At 36.0% G+C, this 20,981-nt stretch overlaps 1 protein-coding gene across 5 annotated transcripts in view; it reads right to left on the minus strand.

The window, feature by feature from the left end:
* EYA3 (EYA transcriptional coactivator and phosphatase 3) overlaps positions 1-20,981 on the minus strand; it is a 113,357-nt gene that overhangs the window by 82,292 nt on the left and 10,084 nt on the right. For 4 of the 5 annotated variants that reach the window (XM_064363550.1, XM_012439916.3, XM_064363549.1 and 1 more), the window contains one exon: positions 1,477-1,577. The exons of the other annotated variant lie outside the window; for it this stretch is intronic. In XM_064363550.1, the coding sequence (XP_064219620.1) occupies positions 1,477-1,509 (33 nt within the window). In that variant the 5' untranslated portion in view covers positions 1,510-1,577. The remainder of the gene's footprint in view (positions 1-1,476; positions 1,578-20,981) is intronic. 5 annotated transcript variants of the gene reach the window in all.

The raw sequence follows: 20,981 nt of genomic DNA on the forward strand, positions 1-20,981 counted from the left end.
CACCTCTATAAATTAAGATCTGGGCACAAATCAATAAGGAAAAGATGCCCTGTGACAACCATTTATAGTCAGCAGAAATTTTGGTTTTAAAGTGCTTCAATTTCTTACCTTTCTCTGAAGTAACAATTAGGTTTTGCACATCATATTACAGAAGTTCAACAATATGACAAGGAAATGAAGCAGAGCAGAAGAGACAGACAACCTGTCAGCAGGTCAGCCTCACAATTCTCATTACCTTAAATAGGTAAGGAGTAACTAACAACAATACCCATATTTCAACAATATGTCAACACTTACATAAGTCTTTTGAAAATACACCTAGACCTTTGTCTTACCACATTAAAAACTCAATGGCATAATTTTCCTTAGTATATTTAGTATCTACAATTCAGCTATTTCTTCCAATAGTGTAAATCTTATACACATTCCTCAAGATAATTTTAACCCTACCATTTCTCTGATTATTAAAGTCCCACCAGGGATAGGGGATCACATTTCAAATGTCTGAAAAGGTCTTTTACCAGTTGTTAATGTCTTCTTAGTTTTGTACTTACCTCAACTGAAGGGGTTAAAAGTATAATGACAAAGTAATCATCAATATACATTTTTCAATATAAAGAAAAATATTAAACAAATATTGAAGTACTTCATTTAAAAAAATAAAAATAAATTTTAAAAAAGGACGTTATCATTTAAATGCGAGTTAGTACACCTAAAGAATACATCTAGAACATGAAAAAATTATTATGTGCTTTCAAAATTCAAATTTTTTTAGGTTAGATTTTCATATCACTGTTTCTTCTCTTAATATGAAATGCAAGAGGCCCACTCAGGACAGCATATTGAATCAGTAGTTATCAAACTTCAGAAAAAGAAACTGAAGATAAAAGGAAAAGACCCTTCAGCATAAAAGTTATCTTAAAAGAATGACACTATTGCTTTTGTTTTTTTTAAATATTAAGAGCCAAAAACTAAAAAGAAGATAAACCCATATCACTTGGGAACATTTAAAATTATTTTATTATGTTAAATATTTAAAAGAAATTAAGAATTCAAAACAGTCTCTAGGGTTTTATCTGTTTTTAAGAATTAGCTAGTGGTCAAATTACACCTTCCTCACTATACTACCACTTTTTAAAAAATTAACTCAATTAGGGAAATTTAGGTAAAAACAAAACTAAATTTTCTGGTAGAAATGGTGATATACTATCAGACCAATAAAGACACATCCTCTTTTATTTTCTAAAAAACTGTAACACTAGCCACTTATTTTTTTAAATGACATTTCTAAATATAATACTTATTTTGTAATACTGAATTTTCTAAACAGACTTCTTAGAATTAAGTCAGCAAAATACAACATTGTTTTCTTGGAAGAAAATGATTAAGGAATCTTTTCCTTATTTTAATAATAATGAAGATCTCTGAAGATTAGCTCTTCTCAATCAACTTTAAACTGCAAAAGGAAATACTTACTGGTTGCTCTGGTAAATCTTGCTCTTCTTCCATGAGGACTAATATTTCTTTATTATGCTTATGTGACTGGATTGCAAGTCTCTCTCAGCAGTCCTCACAATCTGTTTTTAAAAAGGAAGATTCAAAGCTTTATATACTCTTTAAAGTATTATCATTGAGGCCATCAGAGAATAATTTTTTAGTATTTTGCTACCCCAAGCTTTCTACATGAGTTCCAATCGCAAAATCTCAAACCTGTATGTGGCTTTTCAAAAATGACATGCTACACCAAATCAAGATAGGTGTATACAATGACTTTTATAATACCTTGCAAAAGCCAACACGTGAAACCACTTCTGCTGGTTACTATGGTGCCTAATGCATTAAACATTTTACAATGACAGCCATGTGCAGATAATAAAATAATTTTTTAAGGATTAGAGTTACATTAAAAATGATAGAGACTGGCCTAGCAAGTCACCAAGTTATGATAACATCTAACCTGCTTTAATGTGGAGCATTTACGTAACTGTTAACACAGACACACAGAATCACTTTAAATAGGACAAACCGGATTCACAACCAACTATCTGTATATATGTAATCAATTTAAAGGGAAATTCAATTCTTCTCTATCTCAATAATAAAAATAAATAAATATAGTGAAATCCTGACTTTTAGAACTAAGGAAAATAATCATGCAAAGGGAAGACCTAATTTAATTCTGAAATAATGAGCTTCTACTAACTGTGCTGCCCAGTCAATTATTTAAGCAAAATTTTTACATTCTCAGATTCTGCTCTTCCTGTCCTGATTTTCAAACAAAAAAAGGAAAAACAGGATTCTAGGTCCATCTTACTGTGCCCTGCTGACAGGAGACAAAAATTAGAAAGCTGCATACATTACACAAATGAAATACTCCATTTCTAACAGAAGTGAAATCGGCACTTCTCCCAAAAGATGTGCTTGCTTGTACATTTAATTAAAGTCACAGCTGTTTTCAATTTTTCTACCAACCACTGTACCAGCTCACATACAAAGCTAAAGTATACAATCTTATTACAGAAATACTGAAAATAGACAAATACCATGAAAAGGAAAACAAAAAACTTGTTATGCCAGTATACCACACCACTCTACTTCTATTACTCTGTCTGTGCAATGCAACACAACTTTATTTTAGAGTCACACTCCAGAATGTGGAGAAAAAACACATGTGAGGGTTACAATTAGATACAAAGTTGTCCAACTCTAACACAGCTTTATTCCCTACCCCAATTTAGAGTATCAAAAGAAAAAAAAATTTAAAGGTCAGAAGCACTTGATGCTCAGTGCACTCATGCGTAGCTCATACACAGACCTCAAAAGCTAAGTTCTCCTACTAAATGACGCACATAACTAGTGATACAGAATTACAGAGTACAATAAGTAAAGCTCATGAGCTATCTTCCCTGCATTTGTTTTACTCAACTTAGAAGAGCATAATCAATGTGACTTGAAACTAATTCACAACTATGAAAGATGAAACATTTTTTGTTTTACTAGTTTATGTCTTAGTTTCAAATTGAAATATCCTTTCTTTAAGGGACAATCCTTTTCATTTTAGTACTGTCTAAATGTACATTAAGTACATATATTATTTCATCCAATTTGAAACAGCAAAATAGGACGAAATCATTAGGGAAATGTAATACCTTCAATACCCCATTTGTTTGAATTTTTTGTTTGTTTGTTTGAGACAGAATTTCCCTCTGTCACCAGGCTGGAGTGCAGTGCCACGATCTTGGCTCACTACAACCTCTGCCTTACAAGTTCAAGCAATTCTCTTGCCTCAGCCTCCCGAGTAGCTGGGACTACAGGGGCACACCACCATGCCTGTCTAATTTTTGTATTTTTACTAGAGATGGGGTTTTGCCATGTTGGCCAGTCTGGTCCTGAACCCCTGACCTGAGGTGATCTGCTCGCCTCAGCCTCCCAAAGTGCTGGGATTACAGGCACGAGGCACCACGCCCAGCCAATTTGTCAATTTTATGTGTGACCAGTTCTCACCTATACAAAACTTACGTGTTTTCCCTAACTGAAGGTCACAACTGTAAAAACTACAATCTCTAGTATATTCTCAGCAAGGGAGATGAAAGGGATATCCATTACATCATGGAGGAAGGGTTATAAATTTCATCTCTGATAGAAGGAAGGTAAGAATAAATGTTAAAATATATATATATATATATATACACACACTCAATAATGTGGTTTAATTTTGTTTTTAAATACAAAAACTAATTTATTTTAAAAATCTGAATTACAGGCTGGGCACAGTGGCTCACGCCTGTAATCCCTGCACTTTGAGAGGCCAAGGTGGGCAGATCACGAGGTCAGATGATTGAGACCAGCCTGGCCAACATGGTGAAAGTCTGTCTCTACTAAAAATACAAAAATTAGCTGGGCGTGGTGGTGGGCACCTGTAATTCCAGCTACTCAGGAGGATGAGGCTGGAGAATCGCTTGAACCTAGGAGGCCAGGTTGCAGTGAGCCAAGATTGTGCCACTGCACTCCAGCCTGGACGACAGAGCAAGACTTCTGTCTTAAAAAAAATAAAAAATAAAAAAATCAGAATTATATTAAAGAAGAACATAATACTATTTACAGGTCAAAAGGGGTCATGGGTTTTAAAAAGTAAGAAACAACTTTATCAAATTGAATAATGAAGAATCATTTTTAAAAGAAAAAACAGAAACACCACTGTAAATGGTAGGGAAATAAATTATCAATAAATATTAAAATACTGAAATTTTGCTTTTTAAAAATATGATAAAATTAAATTGATTTTAAAATAGAAAAAGAAGAATCTCCTATTTCTTGACATAAATCCTGTAAGTTGCAAGAAAACCTTCTTTAAGGGAAATATTTAAAGACATTCCTTTCTACATCTATTCTTTGAAAATAAGCATGCTTTGTTGTTTCCATCTTTAAAATTCCCTTTGTCTTCTCAGCTTTTCAATCTAGGAGAATAAAAAGGACACAAATAATTTCTAAATTTAGAAGAAAAGAACTGGCCAGGCGCAGTGGCTCATGCCTGAAATCCCAGCACTTTGTGAGGCCAACATGGTGAAATCCCGTCCCTGGCCAATACAGTGAAACCCCATCTCTACTAAAAATATAAAAATTAGCTGGGCATGGTGGCGGGTGCCTGTAGTCCCAGTTGCTCAGGAGGTTGAGGCAGGAGAACTGCTTGAACCCAGGACATAGAGCTTGCAGTGAGCCAAGATCGTGCCACTGCACTCCAGCCTGGCAGTAAGAGCGAGACTCTGTCTCAAAAAAAAAAAAAAAAGAAAAAAAATAACTTTAAAAACCAGGCTTGCTATCTCAAAATAACTAGTCAATGACCACAAATAATTTTGATCATTTTAAAACAAAAAGCTGCCTACATGGAAAGAATATGATATATAAATTACAACTTCTGGGATTCTACTGGCAACATATGATGTGTGGGAAGTTTGCAAACATACATTCAGGTACATTGCGTATAAAATGCACTAATGACCATAAATTACATAATTCTAACAAAACACGCATCTAAATACTACTTTCCATCAATACAGTATTCTCCTGCCTTCCAATAATTTGTAATCTGAAAGACCTGAAATATCAGAACATACTAAATATAAGAAAGCAAGTATTCATCACAGTTCCAGCATCTATCAATGTTCTAAAACTTTTATTAAGATTTCATACCATTTTCCACAAGTAGTACATGCTATACAATCAAGTCATACTTATTATAAAAAGATGCAAGTACAGTATAACTGAGACAATATTGCAAAACTTGGTAATAAAAGAAGTACAGAATTACTGTAAAAATCTTAGTATTAGTTTCCCTGTATTAGTTCTAGAATTTAATGGTTTTTCTTTTTTTTTTTTTTTACCACTAATATAACCTGACATTACTTCACATTCAATGAGATTCATCTTGTTTTTTTTTTTAGACAGTCTCTCACTCTGTCGCCAGGCTGAAGTGCAGTGGCACAATCTCGGCTCACTGCAACCTCCACCTTTTGGGTTCAAGCAATTCTCCTGACTCAGCCTCCCAAGTAGCTGGGACTACAGGCACATGCCACCACACCTAGGTAATTTTTGTATTTTTAGAAGAGACAGGGTTTCACGATGTTGGCCAGGATGGTTTTGATTTCTTGGCATCGTGATCCACCCACCTCCGCCTCCCAAAGTGCTGGGATCACACCGAGCCTGGCCAAGATTCACCTTTTATAATATCAAATAATACAACAGTTGTGAGACAGAAGTGTAAAGTAGATTTTTGATGTAATTAAAATAAACATAATTAAAACTTAGTCAAACAGCTGATGAAATTACAAAACATGCCCCGAGTTAATCTTTTAAGTGCCTTTAGAACATTTGGAAAGTAATGTCTTTTCACGATTTTCTAATTTCAATTCTTACTACTGGTTTCTAAATACACTTGTTTTATCACCTTTTTTACAAATACAGCTTGTCAGTGTTCATTTGCCTTCATGAACAGAATTCTGGGAAAATTTAAAATTGAGACTAGAAATAGTATTTCCTGAGACTTTACATTCCCCTACCTGTGAATGCTGACAATAAAAAAATAGAAATTTTGGTTTGATTAGAGAGCCACATAATTTTTAATACTATTGTGATTTCACATGCCCAAAAATAAAAGCAGTATCCTTCTGTAATATGCCAGCCATAAATTTTATTTTTATGAATATTTTTATAAATATTATTTTTAGAAGGAAAATAATTAGGAACAAATATTTTATTTCAAAATTCTAATTAGATTCCTACCTTATAGTTTCTGTTTTGTCCCAAGCTCAACATACTACATAACCTGTAAATGTAAATGGCCACAAGCAAGAGCTTAGGTTTCTGCAATGTGTTATCATAGCTCTTAGGCTTAGGAAGATAAATATATATATGTCCGTGTGTGTGTATGTGTGTATGTGTTTAAAAGCACAGAATAGGCTGAGCATGGTGGCTCATGCCTGTAATCCCAGCACTTTGGGAGGCCGAGGTGGGTGGATCACTTGAGGTCAGAAGTTTGAGACCAGCCTGGACAACATGGTGAAATTCTGTCTCTATTAAAAATACAAAAAATTAGCCAGGTATGGTGCCAAAAACCTGTAATCCCTGCTACTCGAGAGGCTGAGGTAAGAAAATTGCTTGAACTCAGGAGGTGGAGGTTGCAGAGAGCTGAGCAAGATTGCACCACTGCACTCCAGTCTGGGCCACAGGTGACAAGAGTTAAGACTCCATCTCAAAAAAAAAAAAAAAGCACAGAATAAAGGTTAAAGCTTTTTATATATGTACATATCAGTCTTAATTACAACTTCAAAAGAAGCGTCTAAATAGGGCAAAAACAGTCTGATTTATAGGTCCTAGAAGGAGACCTTACATGCAGCTAAGTATGTACAGAGGTATTCAGGAGTTAACTGGATATCTATGACACAGTCCCACATAGAAAAAAGGTAGTCCATAGATTTGATCTGACTACATTGTATTTTAAGTTTATTTACTACCCTTTTCAAAGTACCATATATATTTTTAAATTTATTTTTATTTTTTGGGGGGAAATAGCAAAACCTTTTTTTTTTTTTTGGAGACAGTGTCTTGCTCTGTCGTCCAGGCTGGGGCAAAGTGGCACGATCTCAGCTCACTGCAACCTCCACCTCCCCAGTTCAAGCGATTCTCATGCCTCAACCTCCCAAGTAGCTGGGATTACAGGTGTGCACCACCACACCTGGCTAATTTTTGTATTTTTTGTAAAGATGGGGTTTCACCATGTTGGCCAGAATGGTCTCAAACTCCTGGCCTCAAGTGATCCACCAGCCTTGGCCTCCCAAAGTGATGGGATTACAGGCGTGAGCCACCTCATCCAGCCTAAAACCTTTATTAGATATGATTTTCCAATAACAATAATGTGCAAATTAGAATTATGAATTCAAAGAGCAGTCTGAAATTTTAAAAGGTAGACTAGGTATTAGGAGACAAAAGGTAAAGAAAGATGAAAACATTTAATACTACTCATTATCTCCTCTTTGTACACAATGTTGCATATATACAACTACTTCATTTTATTTATTTATTTTTTTTAAGATGGGGTTTCACCATATTGATCAGGCTGGTCTCAAACTCCTGACCTCAGGTGATCCACCCACCTCAGCCTCCCAAAGTGCTGGGATTACAGGCGTGAGCCACCGCGCCCGGCCACAACTACCTCATTTTTATTTTACTGATTTTATAAAATAGTGAAATCACTTTAAGGAACTTATGGTATATAGTTGGTGTCCAACTTTGGTGAGGAAGGTAGAAACAAACATGATTAACAGTTTTCACCCACACATTTTAGACAGTTTTTTTCTTTTTGCAGAGATTTTAGTAATATTTCATAAATATTAGATGTACTTTCACTCCTTCAGTGTTATAACAGAAAGCCAAATAGTGTCAACAGTAATGGCTTAATTATTGGTACACAAGAAAAACAAAACACCAATAGGTTTTCTTAATTATGCAGTTTAAACATCAACATGTGCATTTATTTTTACAGTTATAAAGTTTTCATGTTTTAGACAACAGCTTTTAACAGTTTCAAATCCATTGAGACATTGTTTTCAATTTGAAATATTGTGTGCATACACATATATAAAAAACAATCCAGTGCATGACTCATCTGATAGACGTTTAAAACTAACAAATGCTTATTTTTTGACATGCAGTTAGGCAGAGAAGGAAGCAAGACATCCTTTCTCTCTCTCTCTCTCTCTCTCTTTCTCTCTCTCTGCATGTTGAAAAATAATATATAGAAAGAGAGACAGAAAGAAAGAGAGAGAGACAGCGCACACGCACAAGTGCCTGGACAACAGAGTGATACTCTGTCTCCAAAAAATAAAAGAAGCAAACAAAGGTTTACTCCAATACCTACAAATTTCTTATTGAAAATTGGGCAAAAATAATAATGAATATTCTAGGAGAAAGGAGAGTAACAGAGGCTATTTAAGGAAGACATGTCTATACCATTCTTTAAAACCAATTAATAGTGGGAAAGATAAGAGAACTATCATTTACTGAGCATATATAATATATATATATTTTTAAGAGATGAGAGTCTCACTGCATTGCCCAAGCTGGTCTCAAACTCCTGGGCTCAAGCAATCCTCCCACCTCAGCCTCCTAAGTAGCTAGGACTACAGGCATGTGCCACTGCATCCAACTCCCAAGTAACTTCTACATTCACCATTTCATCACATTTTATCTCCACAACTAAGACGCAGGTGGTATTATCATCCTCATGCTACAAACAAAGAAACTGGGATTCAGAGATTTAAACAATTTGTCCAATAGTAACAGCGATAATGTTATAGGTTGAAGTGAAAATACCTTAAATAAAGAGACTAAATGGTAGTGATGATGACTGCACATCATTCTAAATGTACTTAATTCTGCTGAATTGTATACAGTAGTCTCCTTTTCCAAGGGGGGATACACTCCAAGACCCCCAGCTGACACCTGAACCAACCCCTATATAGACTTTCTTCCTAAAAATGATAATTTTTAACTCAGCAGTTTTTATGCACTGTGTGGGCATAACCTGGAGTTTGAGGTGTGACAGCCAAACTAGCATGAATTTGTTTTTCCTTCTTCACAAGTTCATGAACAGAAGATCAGTTCTTACCAGAGATTTTTTTTCTTTTTCTTTTTCTTTTTTTTTGAGATGGAGCCTCACTCTGTCGCCAGGCTGGAGTGCAGTGGCCCCATCTTGGCTCACCGAAACCTCTACCTCCCAGGTTCAAGCGATTCTCCTGCCTCAGCCTCCTGAGTAGCTGGGACTACAGGTTTGCACCACTACACCCAGCTAAGTTTTGTATTTTTAATAGAGATGGGGTTTCACCATGTTGGCCAGGATGGTCTCAATCTCTTGACCTCATGATCCACCCACCTCTGCCTCCCAAAGTGCTGGGATTACGGGTGTGAGCCACCGTGCCTAGCTCTACCACAGATCTTAACAACCTCAGCATGTGATTTTTTTTTCTTTTCTTATTTAGTCGAGAACTTTTACGTTTTCACTTAAGGGAAGCACTTCTCTTTGGCATATCTGTACTGCCAGCAACACTACTCTTGCTCTTCGGGGCCATTATTAAGTAAAATAAGAGTTACTCAAACACACAAATACTGCAGATACCTCAACAAGTGATCTGGCTCCTAAGTGAATAACAGGTGGGAAGTGTCTACAACATTAATATACTGGATAAAGGGATAATTCATGACCCAGGCAGGAAAGAGCAAAATGGAGAGAGATTTCATCACACTACTCAGATCGGTACATAATTTTAAACTGATAAATTGTTTGCTTGTGACATTTTGAATTTAATACTTTCAGACCAAGATTGACAGCAGGTAACTAAAACCACCAAAAGCAAAACTACAGATAAAGGGGGTACTACTGTACTTAAAAATGGTTAAAATAGTTCATGTTATTTTACATATATTTTATAATAAAAAATACCAAAAAAACCCTAAAAGACTAGAAATGCCAAAAAGTGTCAAATCTATAAAGTATTTAAAATATGAAATAAATGGAGAAAAATCAGTATTTAGAAAATATTGTCAGAAAAACTGAATATCAATATGGAAAAAATATCCACATCATCATATGATATAACTAATTATAAATATATTTGAAAAACTAAGCATTCAAAAACCTTTGGAGAAAACAAAAAGTAAGTTTATCTCACTCTGGAAAACAGATACATTTATGGTCAATTCAAAGAAAGCATAAACAACAATTTGACAAATCCAATTATGTAAAATAAACTATCATGCAATGAAGAAACAAATCTAAGACTAAAATAATACAAATTCAGACAATATCTGCAAGAATTATGATAAATAACTTAATGTTTATAACAGAAACCATATGAATTCAACATTTACGATCATCTATTATTATGGAGAGCATACAGTGATTAACTCATAAACCTGCCAAAGGATAGAAACAGGCAGTTTAGGCCGGGCACGGTGGCTCATGCCTGTAATCCCAGCACTTTGGGAGGCTGACGCGGGCAGATGGAAGTCAGGAAATCAAGACCATCCTAACACGCTGAAACTCCATCTCTACTAAAAATACAAAAAACTAGCCGGGCATGGTGGCATGTGCCTGTAGTCCCAGCTACTCAGGAGGCTGAGGCAGGAGAATCGCTTGAACTTGGGAAGTGGAGGTTGCAGTGAGCCAAGACTGCGCCACTGCACTCCAGCCTGGGCAGTGGAGCGAGACTCCGTCTGTCAAAAAACAAACAAACAAACAAACAAACCATAGAGATTAAATCAGCACTTGAGAAAAAAAGACTCTCACTACTAATTGAAGAAATATAAATTGTAATATTCTTAAGATACGACTTCATACATATTAAGCTACCAAAAAAAAAAAAACTAAACAACGAAACCAAGTGTTACCTGGGCTATGAGAAGAAAAGACATATTCAGTCAGGCACAGCTGTAAAACCACGTGTCCTTAGACTGTTCTTGGATAAAGTATAAAAGAGGTCATAAGATTGGCCACGGCCTAACCTGAATAATTTTTCTTAGGTACTTACCCAAGAATTACATACGGGGGTGGGGGGGAAGGCTAACTCTACTTTTAAAAATAGTATAAGTCTCTTGTCTACAGAAACGAAAATGAGAAACAACCAACATGTGAACAATAAGTTTAATTATGCCACAGCTGTAACCTATTTCAACACAAGTTTATTTAAAAGGTGAAAAGATACATGTTTTTATGTTAGTTTAATAATAGCTTACATGTAATTTGATAAGAAAAGCAGATACAAAGTTACATATTTTTTAGAAGTATAGTAAAATGTTTAAACACATATTTTAAATGCTTATATAAAAAATGTTCAAGACATTAAGTTAAAATTAGACACAAATTCTTCATTCTTGCTCTCAACTTTTTCCATTGGGAAAAAAAATCAGCTTTGAGGGAAGAGCAATTTAAATTGCAGTGAGCCTCCCTTACCTAAAAAAATCTTAAAGTTTATGACAACAGTATAAGCAGAAAGATTCATTTGATCTTTTGCTGTGTCATCTCTTTCCTCAGGAGTTGTTTAGATACTGTATACAAACTCAGGATTGGTTCATTTTACGGTTCTAAGCAAAAGCAATGAATTTCCAATAGCTAAAAAATTTGCTATTAGGAGAGACTTTGCATTTGGTTTCACAAATGGACAGATATGATTCTCTCTTGAAAATCCAAGAAAATATATAACAAAAGATGCTACAAAGGATATCAAGTACTACAGATCATTAAATGTAATCCTTAAAGTTGAGGAAATTAAATGAAAGAGAAGGCACTGACTGCCTCATGAACCTGTGAGTAGCAGAAACAGTGGTAGAACCCAAAACTCTGAACTCCCTTGTCTGAAGCTTTTTGTCCCCTTTATGTGGAATTTAGCATATGACCCTCCCTTTTAAAATTACATTCTTATTACCTTAGGCTACTTATTCCTTTAATTTCATTATATCTCTATTCTGTTACATTACTTTGATCTTATGCTATAACATCATGTTCTCAAAAGTTTTTAAATGTTTTAAATTTAAACTCAAAATTTCTTTTTCAATGTTTGGACTGGCACTTTAAGGACCTCCTAAAAATCCAAAATTAACATTCCCTTTTTTTCTTTGGAGGAATAAAGAGCTTAGTTGAACAAAGAACTACTTCTGAATCTGGCAGCCCTCCAAATCAGAAGAGACTCAGACTCAGAGCTCCCTGACATTCTTTTTATGCTACCTATTAATTCCCTGTACAGGCTAGCAAAAAAACCTCACAAAAACAAATTGACTTCTCTTTATAACTGTAAGTCCTTAATTTACAATGTACAGACTTTGATTTACTGGGTTTTGTTTGTTTGTTTGTTTTATTTATTTATTTTTTTGAGACAGGGTGGAGTACAGTGTCACAATCTTGCCCAGGCTGGAGTGCAGTGGTACAATCTTGGCTCAATGCAATCTCACCTCCTAGGTTCAAGCAATTCTCATGCCTTAGCCTCTAAAGTAGCTGGGACTAGAGATGTGCACCACCATGCCCAGCTAATTTTTGTATTTTTAGTAGAAACAGGGTTTTACCATGTTAGCCAGGCTGGTGTCGAACTCCTGGTCTCAAATGATCCGCCCACCTCAGCCTCCCAAAGTAGGGTTACAGGCTTGAGCCACCATGCCCGGCCTGATTTACTGTTAATTAAACAGGTAATTTTTTATTTATTTATTTATTTTTTTTAGACAGAGCAGAGACACAATCTCGACTCACTGTAACCTCCACATCCTGGATTCAAGCAATTCTCCTGCCTCAGCCTCCCAAGTAGCTGGGACTACAGGCACATGATACCATACCCGGCTAATTTTTTGTATTTTAGTAGAGACACGGTCTCACCATGTTGCTCAGGCTCGTCTCAAACTCTTGAGTTCAAGTGATCCACCCACCTAGGCCCCAAACTGCTGGGATTACAGGCGTAAGCCACCACGCCTGGCCAAAACAAGTAATTTTAACTGGGGCCGGGAGTCAAGGTGGGAAGGAATGGCTGAGCCAGGAGGATCCCTTGAGCCCAGGAGTAATCTGGTATGTTGATCAGCTTGGGCAACATAACAAGAGACCCCATCTATATAAAAAAGAAGAAGAAGAAGAAAAGGAGGGTGGGGGAAAGAAGAGAGGGAGGGAAAAGAGGGAAAGAGGGAGGTAGATGAGAAAGAGAGGAGGGAGACGTCCCCTTCTCCGAACACATATACACACAGTTAACATGAAATAGATTTCTAGACAAAGACAGGTCCATATCCTAATACCCAGATCCTGTAAATGTTCCCTTATTTGGAAAAACAGTCTTTGCACATGTAATTAAGGATTTTGAGATGAGATTATACATAGGCCCTAAATGCCATCACAAGTGTCCATATAAGAGAAAAACAGACATTTAACACACATACAGAGAATAAGGCAATGTGAAAATGGAAGAAGAGACTGGAGGGTTATGGCCAAGGAATGTGAGAAGCCACCAGAAGCTGGGAGACGCAAGGGATGATTTCCCCTAAAGCCTCTGGAGGAAGTTCAGCCCTACCAACACCCTGATTTCAGACTTCTGGCCTCCAAAAGTAAAAGAATAAATGTCTGTTGTTTTTTTTCCTTTTTCCTCTCGAACACTATTCAGAAAATTTCTGTTGTTTTAAGCCTCAAAGTTTGTTTGGGGTAATTTGTTATGGAAGCCACAGGAAACTAAAACAAATAGCAAAGTCTGTTTTTGTTTGCTTGGTTTTGCTATTACCTCTCTGCTTGGGCTTGTTGACCATCTCTTGGCCACTGAATGAAATGGACAAACGAAAACAAAAGTGGGAAATGAAGAAATGTAAATATGGGGCTAGGTGTGGTGGCTCACGCCTGTAATCCCAGCACTTTGGGAGGCCGAGGCAGGCGGATCACACCAGGTCAGGAGTTCGAGATTAGCATGGCCAACATGGTGAAACTCCATCTCTACTAAAAAATAAAAAAATTAGGCAGGTATGCTGGCAGGCGCCTGTAGTCCCAGCTACTCAGGAGGCTGAGGCAGGAAGAACTGCTTGAATCCGGGTGATGGAGGTTGCAGTGAGCTGAGATTACGCCATTGCACTCTAGCCTGAGCAACGGGAGCAAAACTTCGTCTCAAAACAAAACAAAAGAAAAATTAGCCAGGCATGGTGGTGGGCACCTGTAATCCCAGCTACTTGTGGGGCTGAGGCAAGAGAATCACTTGAACCTGGAGACGGAGGTTGCAGTGAGCTGAGATTACACCACTGCATTCTAGCCTGGTGACAGAGTAAGACTCAGTCTCAAAAAACAAAAATAAATATAAATAACAGATTACAACTGTACACACAGCTGAAAAAAATGCTTCCAGACATTAAAAATAATAAAGTAAACAGAAAACACTTAAAAACTTTCCAAATAATTGGAAAGTTTGCCTCTCTAATGGAAGTGTTATATAACTCCAAAGTTAGCATTCTCCTGCTTTCACTCTGGTATAAACCTTAAAATTATATAGTGGAAGAAATACTTAGGTAACAATAACACTGACAGTCCCAGGTACTTCATGGATCTTGAGAAATCTTACAAGAACTTTCTAAAGCCTTAACAAACTAAACACTATATCTTCAAGACAGCACTTAAAGTCTGCATACATTCACTGTACTGTTTTTTGTTTGTTTTGAGATGGAGTCTCCCTCTGTCACCCAGGCTGCAGTGCAATGGCACGATCTTGGCTCACTGCAACCTCTGCCTCCCAGGTTCAAGCAATTCTCCTACCTCAGCCTCCTGAGTTGCTGGCATTAACAGGCACCCGCCACCAAACCCAGCTAATTTTTGCATTTTTTAGTAGGGACAGGGTTTCACCATGTTGGCTAGGCTGGTCTCAAACTCCTGGCTTCAAGTGATCTGCCTGCCTCGGCCTCCCAAAGTGTTGGGATTACAGGCATGAGCCACTGTGCCTGACCTCACTATAATGTTTGATGTGTTCTGCTTAGTGCTTGCTTCAGCAGCACATATACTAAAATTAATGTGTTCTGCTTAGGGAAAAAAATTACTGCTAGAGTTAAACCTGAAAGATATAGAAGTTCTTCTTTCCAATTTATCTTAACTAACAATCTTAGGTAAACTATGCCTAAAGATTGAAGCTCATATTCTGTTTTGATTGAAGTTCCTATTTTGCATTTGTCTTATGTAATAATTATAGAGTAGTATGCTCTTCCATAAATCATTTACTAAACATTTAATTTTTAACTTTGTAACACCATGCTTAGCACTGTATCAAGAGCATTGATAAACACATCATAAGATGTAGTAAATGATCAGAAATTTTTTTCACTGGAAAAATGTGACTTTTCTAACTCAACAAATTACTTCGTCGCATGTATTTTTCTTTGGGATTTCTTTTTTGTGTGTCTTGAATAGAGCCCTGAAATACTTTCTAAACATATTCATAGAATATTTCAAGTTGGAAGAAAAATACTGAAATAGAATCCAGGATAAAATATGCCAGGTATTAAAGACATATTCTGAAGGAAATCATAATTATTTGGCTGATGTGTCAAAAGTTCATGTCAGTGTTGAATATGCCATTTAACTAAACCCTTTACAAAAATGTACAGATCAAACAGAAACTATAAAGGCTCAGCTAATTTAACCAAGTAAAGTTGTTAATTCCAACTTCAAGCAACAAAGTAAATAAGGGTAAAATTTAGGAACTTAATCATTTCTTGATAAAGACCTTTAATTAAAACAATTTCCTCAGGGGCTCTCTATACTATTATATATATATATGAGATACCAGCACATACTTACTAGAATGTCTAAAATAAAATAAAACTGGCTACACGCTGGCAAGGATATGGAACAAGAACTCTGTATAACCAGAACAATGTACAATTAGAAATTGTACACTGCTGGTAGGAACGCAAAATGTACAGCTAATCATGGAAAACAGTTTGGCAGTTCCTTATAAAGGTAAACATACACTTACCATACAACCCTGCAATCCCACTCTGAGGTTTCTTTTCATCTAAGCGAAAAGAAAACTTATGTTCACGTAAAAACCTGTATGTAAATGTGCAGAGTAGCTTGTTCATATATATATGCCAAAGACTAGAAACAACCCAAATGCCCTTCAAACTGGTATATGAATAAACTGCAGTATATCCATATAAGGGAATACTGTACAGCAAATCACAGAACAATCTGGATGAAACTCAAATGCATTATGCTAAGTAGAAGAAGCCTGATTCAAAAGCTGTTAATAATGTTTAATTCCATTTATATGAGATAACTACAAGGACAGAAAACAGATCAGTGGTTACCAGTGTTGGGGATGGGAAAAAAGGTTGACTAAAAAGAGGCACAAGGGATCCTTTTTGGGATCCATGAAACTATTCTATATCTTTTTTTTTCTTTTCTTTTTTGAGACAGAGTTTTACTCTGTCGCCCAGACTGGAGTACAGTAGCATAATCTCTGCTCACTGCAACCTTCACCTCCCGGGTTTACCCAATTTTTGTATTATTTATTATTATTATTATTATTTTTGAGATGGACTCTTCCTCCGTCACCCAGGCAGGAGTGCAGTGGTGCAATCTTGGCTCACTGCAACCTCCATCTCCAGGAGTCAAGCAATCTTCTCACCTCAGCCTCCCAAGTAGCTGGGATTATAGGCATGTGCTACCATGCCTGATGAATTTTTTGTATTTTTAGTAGAGACAGCGTTTCACCATGTTGCCCATGCTGGTCTTGAACTCCTGACTTCAAGTGATCTACCTGTCTCAGCCTCCCAAAGTGCTGGGATTACAAGTGTGAGCCACTACACCCAGCCTAATTTTTGTATTTTTAGTAGAGATGGGGTTTTGCTACATAGGCCAGGCTGGGCTTGAACTCCTGACCTCAGGTGATCCACCTGCCTTGGCCTCCCAAAGTGCTAGGATTATAGGTGTGAGCCACCATATCCAGCCCTCTATATCTTGATGTAGTGGTAGTTACAAAATTGTATGCATCTGTAAAACGTACTGAACTGTACATTTAAAAGAATTTACTGTATGTAAATTATACCTCAAAAGTTATAATTCGATCTACTTAGATTTTTAGAGAAAATCACATATGAAGCTGAATCAAACTCAATGACTGTAATACAAACAAAATTGTAAACACAGACCATGGTTTTTTATAAGTAGAGATCTGAAATGTTGGCTAACAAAATTATAAACATAGTTGAAACAATAAACAGTTTATTTATGAGTAACAAGACCTGAAACATTGGCAGATAAAATAATAAAAATAGTTGGATCAACAGTTTATCTATGAGTACAGAGATTTGAAAGGTAGGCTATATTACCTGTTATCATCATAACAGAAGAATTTTCTGTTACATAGATGACTTAAATAAGGTCAAATTGTGTAAATTCCTATTTTTGTTGTAAATGTGACTACCTTCAGATACGCTTTCCCTATTTAAATTGAAATGGTGGAAGAATTCTACCCTATCTTAAACACTAGCGGTAGAACTATACAACATACAATCATTCAGAAGCAATTATACCTAAAACAGAAGTTAGTACTCATTTAAAAGAGATCTTAGATTTTCAATCTCCAGAACTATGAGAAAATATATTTGTTATTTTAGCCACTCACTCTATGGTATTCTGTTAGGGCAAACCAAGTGGACTAATAGTTCATATAACCTTACTTTAGTTCTTTAGACATGGCTTTCTTTCATTTTTTGGACTTTTTTTTTTTAAGAGATGGAGTCTCACTCTGTCACCCAGGCTAGAGTGTAGTGGCTCAGTCATAACTAACTGCAGCCTTGAACTCCTGGCAATTCTCCCTCCTCAGTAAGTGCAAGCCACTATACCAGGCCCTTTGAATATATTTTAAATGGCTGATTTAAAGTCTTTGCCTAATATTAAAGTCTAACATTTGGGTTTCCTCAGGGTGCAGTTTCTATTTTACTGCTTTCTCTCCTATGTGTGGACTATACTTACGTGATTTTTTGTATGCTCTGTAATAGACTGTTGAAAACTAAACATTTTAAATAATGTAACGTGACAACTCTGAAAATCAGATTATTTCCCTACCAGGTAATTTGTAGTTATTACTGTTTACCATTTATTGTTGTTTCTGTTAGTGACTTTCCTGAACTAATTATCTAAAATATTAATTATCTGTCATAAGTGGTCAGAAAAGTCTCTGATGTTAGTTTGTGATCAGCTAATGACTGGGCAGAGATGTCCTTAATGTCTAAAACCAATATAAGTCCCAGTGTGTATTGACAGGCTCTCTACATGTGTTAGGGCATACCTTTCACACTCAGCCAAGCAGTTTATAACTCTTCCTTAGCCTTTACTTCTTGGTTGCACAGAGCCTAGAGATTAATCAGAACTGAGAGCTTAGGACCTTCTTAGTTCTTTCCTAAGCATGCAGCACACAGCCCTACACATGCACATAGCCATCTAGATTCCCAGAAATATACCAGAGCTTCATAAATTTCCTTATGAACATCTCATTTCTCAGCTTTTCCTTTTAAGTTTCCTGGTTAGCCTATTATTTGATCTAACTACTATTCACTGTCACTCAAGATGGTGGGCACCCAAGTTGTTCAACAATTGCCTTTAATTGTTTTTGATGAACACTCCAGGGGGGAAAGGCTGTTTGTACTAAGTGAGGTTCAAGTCAGGTCAAATACAGATGGTCTTGTGAATGAGGTTTTTCAAGGAACCACCAGTTAAGTAAAATAACGACAACTCTGGGAATGGAGCTTTGAAGAAACTCCAAACTCGATCTATCCCTTCCAGTGGCTGGTTTTCACCATGATTGGACGCTGTTGGTTTTCAAGGGTAGTGAGAAGCTAGAGGGAAAAGGGCAAATTAAAATGCCACAAAGTTTGCTGTTTTTGCCAAGATTCAGCTATTTTTCTAGAATAAATGCTCTCAGATTGCTGCAACTGATAATTATTCCAGGTACCCTTCAGTTCTTCATATTTATTTACCTGGAGTCTGCTACTTCTACATATAGTTTTGGCTGTGATTTCTTCTCCTAGTTTTTCGATCAATTTGATCTCACTGTTTCCTAGCTTTCAGAAATCCATTAAAGTCTCATCAGCTGAAAGCCACCTTTCTTTTTATTTTGTTTTATTTTTTACCTTTCTTGATTTAATACCTTTAAAAAAATATCTAACATACTTACTAACATATCCACTCAGAATCCTTTGTACTCAGAGTCCTGCTGAAGTAGATACAAATACCCAGCAGACCTACACTCAACTAGCATTTCTTAAGGTTTTCTTTAGTGTGATCCTAAGAGAGCCTTTCAGCTCTCACAACTTAGGCAACAGCACAATTCACATTTCTGTAACCAGAAAAACTGCAACCACCTATACCTCCCTGATGGGACTTACTGTAGACAGATAAAAACCATTACCATATTGGTCAACACCTTCCACAAAAAAGTAGTGCAGCCAACTGACTCCAGCAAAGTTGATGAATTCTTCTGGCTACTTTGTTAGGGAGGCAAGACTAACATATCATAGTATTATCAGCTGTAGGAATATTTATAGTAACTTTACACTTAACAAAACACTATCAGAACTTACTGAGAAAGTTGCTTTTTAAAATATATACATATATTTAGGCTCTACCAAATTCTTAATAGAAGAAATACTTTATCAGAAATAGACTCTCAGCCGGGCACAGTGGTTCATGCCTGTAATCCCAGCACTTTGGTAGGCCGAGGTGGGAGGATCACCTGAGGTCAGGAATTCAAGACCAGCCTGGCCAACGTGGTGAAACCCCATCTCTACTAAAAATACAAAAATTAGCTGGGAGTGGTGGCAAGCGTCTATAGTTCCAGGCAGAGGTTGCAGTAAGCTGAGATCATACCAATGCACTCCAGACTGGGCAACAAAGCAAGACTCCATCTTAAGAAAAAAAAAAGAAAAAGAAATAGACTCTCTAAGAATTGTTTTTGTAATTTCTAATATTACTTCTTGACAAAAATCATCCTTTGAAGTTGTCTACAAAACAATCTTTAATAAAAATTAACATAAACTTTTTCCCCCACAAGCTCCTAATGAAACAGGAAGATGTGTTCCACAGGAAAAATTTTAAAACCATAGTAAAAAGTATTAAGAAGAGGTTAATCTGAATTAGCTATGTCAAGGTGAGCTTAATAACAATACAACAGCTCTACTATATTCCTTCCAACACTCCTTAGATCTCTCTCCGGTTTTCGTAACTTGTCAGAAAGCATAAGAATTTTTCTGTTTGTAGTGGGTGTTAACATGTGACAAGAAAAAAAAAAGAAATCAAAAAGAATAAGAATATGATAAAAGAAATTTTAAAAAGTTTGAAGATCCAGACTCCAAAGAACTCAAAGACTCTAAAACTTTATCTTCATCCTTTTTAATCTGTGCAGTTAACATTTCTAAGAGAATCACAACATGAATATTCTATAAATATGCTGCTTCCAGCCATACAGACAAAGTTGTACCCTATTTCATCAATTCTCTAACATTCTATATATATATATATATATATATATATATATATATCATCTACACATCAATCCTATATATCAAACAGCTTGCCAGTGTTTGGGTAACCCTGACTATACACTATACTAACAGAACTAAGTCTTTTGAAATCTGTATCTTTAGCTGTCAGAAGAACTGTAAAATCTAGGTTCATTTTTTAAATTAATGTTTTATTTCTCCAAATTTACTTACTCCTTCAAAAATCCATCAGAGAGGGATAATATAAGTGTTTGTTAAAGAAAAATAAAATAAATAAATATGCCTCAGATAAAAGGGAAAGAAATCTAGTCTTGAGAGAAAGTCAATTCACTAACTAGCTCCTCTTAGTTTTCCCAAATAGCAAACCATTAAAACTATTAAGATTAAGGCCCAAATAACAAGTGGTTCCTATGAGAGATTAAATAAGTTGG

Source organism: Aotus nancymaae, unplaced genomic scaffold (assembly GCF_030222135.1).
Source record: "Aotus nancymaae isolate 86718 unplaced genomic scaffold, 86718_ANA_hifiasm-v0.15.2.pri h1tg000053l, whole genome shotgun sequence".
NCBI classification, from domain to species: domain Eukaryota; kingdom Metazoa; phylum Chordata; class Mammalia; order Primates; family Aotidae; genus Aotus; species Aotus nancymaae.